General features: G+C 40.6%; 1 protein-coding gene across 1 annotated transcript in view; it reads left to right on the top strand.

The window, feature by feature from the left end:
• The window catches only part of LOC116948920 (beta-1,4-galactosyltransferase 2-like), a 34,904-nt gene extending 27,316 nt beyond the window's left edge, over positions 1-7,588 (top strand). The window contains exons 4-6 of the mRNA XM_032966186.2: positions 2,042-2,164; positions 3,554-3,658; positions 6,143-7,588. Of these exons, the coding sequence (XP_032822077.2) occupies positions 2,042-2,164; positions 3,554-3,658; positions 6,143-6,290 (376 nt within the window). The 3' untranslated portion in view covers positions 6,291-7,588. The remainder of the gene's footprint in view (positions 1-2,041; positions 2,165-3,553; positions 3,659-6,142) is intronic.
• The last annotated feature ends 5,161 nt before the right edge of the window (positions 7,589-12,749 follow it).

Here is a 12,749-nt window from a genome sequence, read left to right as displayed (position 1 = left end):
AAACACTTTCATAGTTACAGGAAATCCTCGGTTTACGCGCCTTTGCTGTACGCCATTTTGGAATAAGGCGCACTTTGTATTTAGACCTTTCATTGACGTACGCGAGGACATTTTTGGAATAACGTCGTACGCCACCCCTAGCCTGGCACCGCGACCCAATGGCGTTGCCAGCAGCCAGTGCGGTACGATAACTAGTGTGAAGGAATAGTTAAGAACGCAAGCGGCCAGATGTCGAGCATCCGGAGAGGAAAGGGCACGGGTGGTGAAGGGATAATTCATGAGAGTGTACTGTAGCAAGAGAATACAGGTGAAATTTTGATTGAAAGCTTTCGTGACTGCAGGGATTCATGTTGTTGGTTCTTTCGGTAAAGTCACGTAGAAGGGAAACATGACTTTTACCGAAAGAACCAAGAATAAGAATACAGGTGGTTAAGAATTAAGGGCCGAGTATTATATTGTGTGTATTGTATTGATATAGGCTAGGATAATATATGGGAAAATTGCTTTTGGCATACATGTGTATGTCAAGAAGTGCCTGCATTTTATATTGGCAGATTGATACATGATTATTCGCCAATGACTCGCGTGTATGATATGTCACACATTTATAAATCACCTCACGTACCCTCTGGGACATTGCAAACCTACACCCAGGGGTCACCATACGCCCGGTTGAGTGAGAACCATTGTTTTATAGTGGAAAGGTTTGTTAGGTGTGGTTTTACACCCATGGCAAAGTGACACACACAAATCAAAATTGACACATACACTTTCATATTTTTAAGGCACTCTTCATAGGAACAAGTATAGCGTTTCCTTGAAAAAGGAATAGCGCTTGCCCACCGCGGGGCTTACGGCATGGTACCTGGCTATTTTTTTTTACGTAAACCCCACCGTGGGAGAGTCAAGCACGCGACCACAGACAAACCCGCACACAAACCCACAAACCCACACACAATTTTGGACTTTCTTATATATATAGGTGTCTGGTTTACAAGTTCAAAATAGGTATTTGAGGCGCGTTTTTTATTGACACCCTCATTGCCCTGCAATTGGATATATTATCGTGATTTTTTATGTCACTATGTCGGTCAAGATTCTTTTGTTTTTGGTCTCATTTGTACTCGCCTGTTTGCATTTTTGCTGCGTCTGCTTATATGCTGTGTCACGACCTTTTTGCTTCTGTCAAACTGAAGATGGTATTTGCAAAACATTTCAATTCGCCTACAGATACTATTTGTATATAATAACAGATCAGACTTATATCACACCTGTGTCAGGTATTACAGAGCGCTGTACACAATGATCATAAAATAACACGATGAGCATAACAACCCTTGGTTATAAAAAAAATATGTATAAAAAAAGAAAGCCGAATGATAAAATCAAGTATTGAACAGGAAGGTTTTAAGTCGAGCCTTGATAATCCCAATTGAAGCAGAATCCCTGATGTAAATATAATCTGCATTTATCATGAGTAATCGATTCTCAAATAATCATTCAATGTGTGTACCACATTGTAACAATCAACTCTGATCAGGCTTTTATGTGTACGTGTTTGGGTGATTTGTTTCCCGTGTACTTTGCACTACTGTTTGTTGTTTTAACGTTATTACCCGCCCCTACTGGATATCTGTGAAAAGAGCTTAATTGCTCATCGGATTTCTCCAGTATAAATAAATATTATGATTCTGATTTTCGTAGATAGTTACATGCTTCGTATTTACGATGAATCCTAGAATACCGTTTGGTTTAAATTTCGATTTAAAGCTTTCGTGACTGCAAGGATTCATCTTCTTTAGTTCTTTCGGTAAAGTCACGTAGAATGAGAATAAAATAATAAATTGATAAAATAAAATAACACAATAAAATTTGTGTTGTGGCCGAAACGTCGTGAGAATTTTATTGTGTTCTTTTATTTTATCAATTTATTATTTTATTCTCATTCTACGTGACTTTACCGTTTGGTTTACCACCTGCATCAAAGAGAGCAAGCACTTCTGGCAATCATTGCCTGTGTTGTTCCATCTCGTTCCACCAGGCTGCCGTACAACTCGTACTTCGGTGGAGTGTCGGGCCTCTCCAAGGCACAGTACCTGAAGATAAATGGATTTCCCAATGAATACTGGGGATGGGGTGGCGAGGACGATGACATTTACAACAGGTACGGCACAGTGATGGCTAATACGTATGCATTACTGTTCTTTTCATTGTTCTTTTCATTGTATTTTGTTTGTTACGTATCTTAAAGCACATTTTTTTATAGAATTAGCTATCGTTGGAAGAAATAATATTTAAAATTAAATGACAGACAACTTTGAGACAATTAGTTGTCTAAGTATAATGATATACTAAATACGTTGCATGTCGTATGAATGATTACCTGTAAACAAAAATTGCAGCTGATTTCCACCCACCTATAAAATGTTTCAATCTAAACAGAAAAGGTTGGAGCAGGGATTATATTTATTCTTGCTTCATCTATAAAACCAACAGGTCAAAGTACCAACATTTATCACAAAAACGTAAAAGGAATTGCTTCTTACCTCTACTGTACACTATTGATTTTTGAAGTTCACTGATGCTGACAGTTACTCATGTCATGACATTAAGCGGTGTGCTATTCAAATTCCTTTTACACTGTTAAGTACGACTAGCAGGTCATGCGCAAGTTTACTGATATGTTCCCTTGGTATGTCGTGACAATGATCACAACCGTTTCAACAGGTCTCCATAAAATGGCGTACGTACATTTAATTTCAGTTTTTGAATAAAAAATTTGGAAACGTATTTGAAGACGTGTAGTTTTTTTTGTAACCAGTGAAATGCCTTGCAGGCATTAATGATTTAAAGTTGCAGAAATCTAGTGATGGTAGGTTGCATTGCCCTTTTAATCTGATGACTCGGACATTTGGTAATCCCTCCTGGTCAACTCATCCATATGGCGTCACATCTGATATTCAATTTACTGAAATGCAGAACATAATAAATTCAAGTACAATAACTTTGAAACAATCTTTAAAAATCGTAGTATTCATTTGCAGCCCTTTGTAAATCCACTACTGAATGAGAGCCTCTCAACACTCAAGTCATGGGGGTTGTTTGGTCATGCCTCACTGGCACTCAATGCGGGTTGGTGAAGAGTGGCCCTAGATCAGTTCACATATCACTCGCCACTGGTGTTAGCCAGGGCCAAGAATAGAACTCAGGTTGCCGAGGCCAAAGTGCAATGTGCCCACTGTGCCATCTACCCAACCATTTATTTGCAAACTGAGTGAACACTCATGAGCCTAAATTGTTGTACAAGAGTGCTCGGGAAGTAAAAAAAACTGAGATGGCAGAGACCAATTGCCAGACATACTGATAGGTTTAAAAAAAAATTCTACATTTGTTATAATCAAAGTTTATTAAAACAAAAAATTACGCTTGCAATGGGGCTATTTTTACTGACTTTTTTTTAAACTGTTACATGCAGCCACTTTTTGTTGTATTCTGCAGAGGTGTAGTTCTTGAGCTTGCATTAGCTTTGGCTAATGGATAGATTTATTTGCAGGGTTGTTGTTCAGGGAATGAGGCTGTCTCGACCCGACGGAAGTCTGGGACGCTACAGAATGGTAAAGCATGCAAGAGATGCCAAAAATGAGCCCAATCCCAAGCGGTAAGTCACTAGGTTGGGCACCCATATTTTAACAAATTGTGTGTATGTAAATCTTCTCCCTTTTCCAGCTGAATTCATGACCCACACAGCATAAGCATTCTTTTCCTATACCTGCGCACACACCATGTGGTGGCATCTAAGATCTAAGAGGGTGTAGGGCTCATCACACCCTCTTAGATCTTAGTTTTCACAAAACATTCAAGTATTTACACACTGTATTACTTATGAGTATATCACCTACGCAAAGCCTAGCATGCGTGAAACCTGACTGGCTTCAGGCATGACAAGAGACGAGATGTTAAAGAAGCCGATTCAACCTTAAATTCTTTATCTACAATCTTGTTAGTGTTTTAATTCAACACTGGGCATGCGTTGCCCACATTACGTTGCGACCAACCGCATCATCGCACGTGTGCTCGGTAATTTTCCATAAATTGGCATGACGATGTTCCTGTAGGTCTACAGCAAGCGATTGACAGGAACAGAATAAGGGAGGAGTGGAAGACGTTTGTCTAGCCTCGTCGTCGGCTGCCATGTGACGGCTGACGGAAAATTGGCAAAGAAGTTTTTCTTGCAGAATCTGGTCTGCGGACCGGAGAGCTAGTGGCAGCCGCTGGATTCGAACCATGAACCTTCGGCAACAAGTGGTGAATACACTACCTCTAGGCCATGTCACCACCCTCTCGTCAGATCTCACCTGGTCAACAAATGTAACGTTACCTATATACCTCATACGTAACTTTACTTATATACCTCATACCCTTAGCCTTGATGACAACATAACTGGGGTGGGAGGGGGGGTACTTGGAATGCCAGGACTTTTACTGCAAAACCTTTTGGACACAGACAATGCAGTCGCTTCACCAACAAGTGACTCCTGGCCCCACCAGGACTGACCAGGGCAAGGTGTTCGTCACTGGAACATGGTCATGCCACTCTCCTCATTGGCCTTAAAGATACTTCATCTGCTAGGCACAGTGGAGGCATTCCCTTGGGCGAGAGACCACATTTCGTCCCCTCCATTTGAACCTCACCTAACATTGGTTTATGTCCTCCCAAGATGGCAATGCCCTATTTCGTTTGCAGACAGCCTGCCACCTGTCAGGGTGGGACAACCTTCTCTAGGGCTCTCTCTTTGGGTTTGTTGATCCACAGTTTTCGTTTACTGTCATTTCATCATTGGAACGATGGGGCAGAGAGTGCAGAGTGGCAGTGCAGGGCCTCCAAACCAAAGAGGAGAGAGACTAAGTTTGATAAGTTGGCTAGAGCTGAGGAAGGTCCATCTTATCCTCCAGGCTCTACCAATCAGTCTTGTGCAGTCTTGGTTAAACAAAACTAATCGGATAAATTCCAATGGGTAAATACAATCTAGTTTTGTAAAATAAATATTTACATTGAAGAAATGTCATTCTTTTTTCAATAATGATACACATATTAATGAGCTATTTTAACATCTCCTCTGTAATGCACACTTGCCAGTGAAAAAAACCTGTTTTGTGGAGCTTCATGCATGTTGACGTATGTCGATAAAATTACGTTCAGGGGTTGTATAGCGCCCTCGACAAATTTGTACACAGATGTTTTCCACATTAAGGAAGAGATAATTAAAACAAAACATCGTACAAGGAAAATATTTGTAAAAAAAATATGTATTGAAAACAGTAAAATTACAATGTGACAACGTAAAAAAAAAATTCAGTTTCATTCTATTTATTTTTTGAGTAAAAACTCGCCCCCCACTAAAGAGGGCATCGCAATACTTTACCATATAAAATGTAGAGCTTAATAAAAAAAAATCCGAATAAGATTTGGTTTCATATCCTTGGTTATTTCAGTAAAGTCACGTGACTTACCGAAAAAACCAAGAATATGAATCCCTGCAGTCACGAAAGCTTCAAATCAAAATTTAGATTTGGTTTGCCAAGTACAAAAAAGAGTTTTCAACTCTTGAAGGAAATTTGCGATGAATAGCTTGCACATGCCTTCAAATGAATGCACAGGCTTTCAAATTAATGCACATGCTTTCAAATTAATGGCACTTGTTAGGTAAACATGCCGTGCCCTGCCCGTGGGCACATAATTGCAATCGGACACACATCCCACTAAATTTTGATTTAAAGCTTTCGTGACTGCAGGGGATTCATATTTTGATTTAAAGCTTTCGTGACTGCAGTAATTCATATTCTTAGTTCTTTCGGTAAAGTCACGTTGAAGGGAAACAACAAAATAATAAAATATATATGTTTTATATATTATATATATTTTATTATTTTGTTGTTTTATATTTGTATTATTTTATTGTTTCCCTTCTACGTGACTTTACCGAAAGAACCAAGAATACACATCCCACTAGTTTACAGCTTAATGTAATTCACTTGTGATCAGGTCCAAAATCATTTGTGCCATGTTTTCCCGTAAAACTACAGTTCTGGGCACTGACGTTGGTGAGCTACGGTGTCATGTTTGTTGTGCGTTTGCATACAGATTCACGCAGATCAAGAACACCAGACATAACATGGGAAGGGATGGCATCAACACCCTCAAGTACAGACACGTGGAGACAGTGAGGCAACCTCTCTACACCAATGTCACCGTGGACGTTGGCAAAATGCCAGCACGACACGTAGCTTAAAGTGTCCAGAGCTGTGGAAGTAAGAATTTGAAGAACGGGAATCGCATTGCCTGCTGTTTCACGGTTCAGTCATTACTTTGAATGACTGGCTTGTGCTGGTGTCACAAAGGGAAGTTACAAAGTGTGGCATCGCCGAAAGAAGAAAAGAAAATTGGTGGAAAGAACGTTGACAATATTTTGGAAGTAAACACTATTCAAGTAAATAGCGTGTTAGGGCTGGCTTTCCAAAGTGTGAAAGGTGAGGGGAGAGTAATGTCCCGTGGACAGTTATGACTGAGAATGGTGTGCAGTTGCATTGTTGCAAGCCATGCACGCTGTTTTGGCAAACAGGCAAAATATATGGCTGATGTTTGTTTTTTCACTCGGATGCTTGTTGTTTTGTTATATTATGTATTGATGTCGACGTGCTTTATTTCGAGATTTAAATTTTTGATTTCAAAATATATATGTGAAGGAAGATCAGTTATTTTGGGCATATTTTTTTTATATTGTGCATGTACATTGGCTCCATTTTGCATACTTTTATCATTCATGCTTTCATTCAAAATAGTATTTGCAGTTTGTAGACTATTTTACAGCTTTAATGTTTTAATTTGTACTTAATGACACTTTAAACATATTCTTTAGGTTGCTTATTTTCAGCAACCAGGCAATAATTGTAAAGCTAATAATGTGGGTGACGTAGCCCTGCATTACGTCAAGTTTGCTTTTGCACAGTGAATATAATACAAGCGTAGATGTCGAATTTTTGCTCTCCGAGTAAAGCATATACTGTCTATCAATTATAGCTAGCTCACACTTAATGGGCCAGTGCTTGCATTAGTACTGTTTACAGTTTTATTGACACATTATAAACACGTGCCTTGTGGCTGAAACATGACTGTGATGTGTCATGTCAATCTATTTCACCATTATGATTGGCTTTTTCATACACATGTAACAATCGACTATTTATTCACCTTAACGCTTTGAACAAAGTACAATGCTGTGTTATCATTAAACCAGGTAAAGTACTGCTTTTCATTAAACGATGTGCAGAAATACTCTACAAATGTCACATTTGCATGTATGTAAAAAACACAATTGGGATAAATAATTATCAGAGATTACACTCGTAAGCCTAAGAGTATTATATTTTGAGGATAATTCGGAAAGTAGCATGTGACGGGTTGCCTTTGATTTTATTAGTGTGTGCACTGGTCATGTCCAAGCGCGCTAGGCCAGCTAATGCTGCATTTCACACTGTGTAATCTTTATTTCACTTCTTGGTTTTAACTAATTAAACAACATTAACATTTCATGCTTGGGTTTCCGTGTGTCATTTGTTTTCACCAAGGCACAACTGATCTTCCCCGTGTATATTCTTATCACGGGTTACATATATATTTCTCACAAACATTTTTCACTTGAAACTTTGCAAGTGCTGCCTAATCTGTTATACGATTACTATTGCAGCTTTTTCAACCTCTGATATTTGTAGTCTGTGCCTACGCATAACCTCTACAACATGGGACAATTCAGGAACTAAGTGCTTTCACCTGTGAAGCCACAGTCTTTTGACATGACAGGAATGTTTTGTACGGAGGCTACCGGTCTCCTTAAGAAGGGAGGTGTGAAGTGTGTCTTTAAGAGTAACAATAATGGCACAACATGCTGAGTGAAGGTTAAGATGAAGTTGGCAAAGCACCACTGAGGTATGGTATTATGTATGATTGTGGGGAGTACCGGTTGGCAAATTGTGCTTTTTATCCATAAACCTGTATTCAACTCCTGGTCATGACTGATATCTGAATGAGTGATACCCGATTCGGTCCTGTATACCCCCTTCAACCCACACTGAGCAGCATGGTGAAGTATGGTCAAACAGCCCTCATGATTGGAACGGTGTGGGAGAGAGACCTTCATCCAGCAGTGGATTTACAAAGGGCTGTACGTTTATTATCATTTGGATATAATCTCCCACACAACTGTACGCACCTAAGAAAATAGTACTCCACCAATGTATAGAATAACTGTAAAATAGAAACGTGAATGCAACCGCATGCAATGTCTCCACAGCACCAGTGGCAAGCTGTGACTTGAATGTAAAAAGGCTGACTTGCAGAATTAAATGGTGTGTTTGGACAGGCAGTTTCAACGAATTTCGGCTTACGTTTCAGACGCTTCAAAGATGTTTAATTGTCACTAAAAGCATTACGCGGGCTTAGTATGTCAGCCAATGTCATGGAATTCAACAACATAGAAATAACTTGTTCACCTTTTGAGGGAATATTTGTCAATGCCGTGGTGCCGGACGTATTCGGACAAAATTTAATCCATGCTGGATTGCATTCATTTTTACATCAAACTATTGACTTATTCCATAAATACGCTGATGGTGATTACTTTCAAAATGATACCTCCATATAATATTAGTATTATACATTTTGACTGAAGTTGCCTCATTTGTAGAACTGCCTGATAACAATGTTAGATATTCATTAGTCAAGTACTAAGTATATAAAGTTAATTAGCCACCCACGCATTGGAAAGCGGTTTGCAAGCATAAGAAGGCAATTTTAATAAATGATTACAAAGAAATGGCATGGTTTGATGTCTCCTTTTAGTTTAAACCCGCTGAGATTCAATTCAAAGCTAAATTTGAATAACCATTTGCAATGGCACACTTATTTCATAATGATACTTAATTTCTACCATTATTTCTCATCAATGTGGATTATGGCATTAACACACTGGTTATTTATTCAGTGGCTACGAGACGCTCCAGTTATGCATATTTACAACATCCCCAGTGCCCAGCATTTGAGGAACTTAGCAAATGCATAACATTTGTATATGAAAAACAAAAATTGGCTTTACCCTTTCTGGCAGTAAAACAGGTGTTCAGATGTTCAAACACTAAATATATCCCTATTGCAAAGAATCAAGTTACTGCATTAAGCACACCTTGTGGTGAACATCCAAACAAACATGCTCTCTGATAAGAGATGCATTGTGTTTGAAACTGATTGGTCCACAACAGAGACAGCCTTCTTTATGGCATCGATTCATAACATTTGCATGATAAACAGTGCCGGATTAAGCCAGTGCGGGGCCTGTAGCATATGTAATAAAGGGGCCCTAATAAAAGTAAAACAAATGTTTAACTTGCATAGTAAAGTAATTGTATTTTTTCATTTTCTATACATCCATATAATACGGCAAATCGCTAACATTAAACACCCAGTCGTTCGTAAAAGTTGAAGGCAGTACAGTACTATAGTAATAGAGAGTGCAGAATCACTGAACCGGAGTTGGTAGCTTGGAAACATTTAGCGCGGGGCCTTTGAAAGTGCGGGGCCCGCAGTATTTGTAGCTAATTTTGCTACGAGGATAATCCGGCACTGATGACATATATACAGTACTCGCGGTTAGTACCCGGCGTTGCCCCGGCGAAAAAGGCAGACACACACATGGACTTACACACAGACATGGACCCACACACGTAGAAACCCATCGACTTACACGCACGCAAACACATATAGACTCACACACACACACAGACATCGACTTTAGGGACACACGTAGTTACAGTCCAGACATGGGCAAAGCACGGCCCCCGGGCCGCATACGGCCCGTTGGGCTTTTTAATCCGGCCCGCCGAACTTGTCCAAATATTAAATTAAATTTACCTTTCTCCTGTAATGCCCCCATTTCCCCATTAGATGGCGAACTTTGACCGGGAGTTACGACGTGTTTTTGTATTGTTCATGTTCGTGCAATTTGTTAAATTGCCTTGCAAATAAATGCTTTGCTACCTGTTAAAGGCCAAATCCTTTCATGTAATGATTTTACATGTCATTTATATTAGTTCAAACAAACACTCCGTCCATCTGTTCCTGGCCCGGCCCCTCTGTCAAATTGTAGAACCCATTGTGGCCCGCGAGTCAAAAAATTTGCCCACCCCTGAGTTACACAAATCGACTCGCACTTAATGAGTAATTCATGGCCATGACGTCCCGCGTCCCATCGCTCAGTGTTATAATGTTTACTGCTCAGGGGACTACGGGAATTTTTGTTGTCGGCTTGCCTGGAAAGCTGCTGGCTAGCGAGTAGTCAACGATTTAACGGGATAGTTGTGCAAATTGAGCAAGTGTGTGATGAAGACACGAGGAGTATAGGAAGAAGAAGAAGAAGAAAACATTTGTAACAGGGAAACGTTTCTCAGCAGCAATGTATTATTATCGGAGGGTGGGAAATCGCCGTTTATTTCACGAATTAAGGTGGGGGGAGGGCATAAAATCCACGATTAATTCGGCACTTTAAACATGTAGGCTTCCGCGACCATTTACAATTTGAGTAACAACGTTTCTCTGGTGATTGCAACCAGCTCCGTCACAATTCTGGCAAATCGCCTGACGAAGCCTATCGTAAACGCCAGCAAAACGTCGGCGCTCAAGTTACGCGCGTTTACTCTCCAACACACCGGTGTGCCACAGTAGTCACCAATTGGCACGTTTTGCTTACGTGACGACCCTTACTAATTGGCTGTGTCCGATGGTTTTGCGTGTTAACGACGCGTGAATATTTACGCGATCTAACCTCGCAAAAAAAAACAACCCCTTTTACATTGATATAATTAAGCACAACTGTCGGTGCGGGAGACGATTGCTTAATGAACACAGACACGCATGGTGCGCAGAGTTTCTAAGAGTTTTGGCGACTGGAAACCGTGGTCGACGTCGACGACAGCTGCGCATGTAAAGGGGATCCTGAGGTTCCAGCGGCGCTTTTTAAGCAGTCCACGGGTGGAAAGAGCGCAACGTCGTAGACCCCTCATCCCCCAGGTGGACAGTCCCAGCATGACAGGAGCATCAGTGGAAGGGGTCTGTGACCCGAAGCGGCGTCCGTGGTGGTGGTGGTGGTGGGTGAACAACTCTGTAAGCCAGTGGTTCTCACCCGAGGGTTACCTACCCTCCACTGGGGTCCAGTGGAGGGTACGTAAGGTGATTTATAAATGTGAAATTATATCACACGTGAGAGTCCTTGGTGAATAATCACGTATGAATCTGCCCAATATAAAATAACCACGATTACATTTACATCCATATGGTAAGCTAGAACGGGATAATACCTTTCTAAAACTCATTGATCGTTCAACAATGTTGTTTCCAAGAGTAACCAGCGAGAGTGAATAAGTTACGTCATGCATGCAGTGTCCGTTGATTTATTTTTAACGAGCTAGTTAGGACACTCTTGATTTGAAGCTTTCGTGACTGCAGGAATCCATACTCTTTGGTTCTTTCGGTAAAGTAACGTAGGTAGAAAATAATATCTATTATTTTTTGTTTTATTTTATTTTTCTACCTCCGTTACTTTACCGAAATAACAAAAGAGTATAGTTCGGACACCTCAATATTGGCATTTGGTGAAAATATTGATGTTCATTATTAGTACATTTATTTTTCCACTACGGTATTATGTTGGGTCAGGCAAAGGTGGTGGGTGGGGGTGGATACTCTGTTGAAACTAAATAATTAAACAAGTGGTTATAGTGCAGTGGCCAAACAAAGGTTGAGAAGCACCGCTGTGAAAGGGCCCGCGATGACCTCCACCGGGGTCCAGACGGCCACTCCCCTGCGTGCCACTGGAGCCACCCACAGCAAATCTCGCCTGCCTCATCCGAGTCAACGCCACGGTTATGGTTACGTGGCGTTGACAGGTGGTGTATATTGTTGAGTTAAGAAAAGGGGGAAGAAGACGAACAATAAAAAAGGTGGGTGTTTTGTTGTGTTACTCCCCGGTGTCCGGTTTATTTGTTTTGTGAGCCACCTCCGATTTGCGGCTTTTGTTCGTCGCTAAGGAAATGGCTGTGGGGTGACCACACGAGTGGGGGACCCATCCCATAGGCCCGAGAGTGAAGGGCGAGCGGGGTGGGGGGAGAACTCCCCTCTCCACACGCTGCCTGTAAAAGTACTAATTAAATGCACGGTAGATGTATAGTTTTAGATGCGAATTTAATGCATAAGCTGAGTTGCCCCAAGTGCTGGACGTTGGAATGGTGCTGCAATTATATGATCCGAGGGTGTCAATGGCCACTTATGAAAACCAGATTTAACATGATTACAGTATTACAATTTATGAGAATCGGGTTTTCCCCTTTTATCTGGATAGAAGGTGTTAAGTTGTTAAAACACCAAACTGAAACCTTTTACAAGGAATCATGTCTGCATTAACCACAATACTTGTGGTCAAAATGCAAACAAAAAACACTGATATGTGGCATTGTCTTGGAAACTGATTGGTCCACACCAGAGACAGCTTTCTTTTGAACCTCGTCTCAAACGGTGTTAGACCAGAGGACGCCAAAAGGCGTACAGCACAAAGACAATGCACTATCAGAGTAATGTAGATGCCATATATTTTTTTCACTTGATGAAGAATTCTTGTGTTGCGATCCAAACGTCGTGATACTTTTAT

Source organism: Petromyzon marinus, chromosome 35 (genome assembly GCF_048934315.1).
Source record: "Petromyzon marinus isolate PM22_M1 ecotype Great Lakes invasive population chromosome 35, UKy_Petmar_22M1.pri1.0, whole genome shotgun sequence".
NCBI classification, from domain to species: Eukaryota; Metazoa; Chordata; class Hyperoartia; order Petromyzontiformes; family Petromyzontidae; genus Petromyzon; species Petromyzon marinus.
Note: the sequence above shows the minus strand (reverse complement) of the source record. Positions and strands in the feature narration are given on the sequence as shown.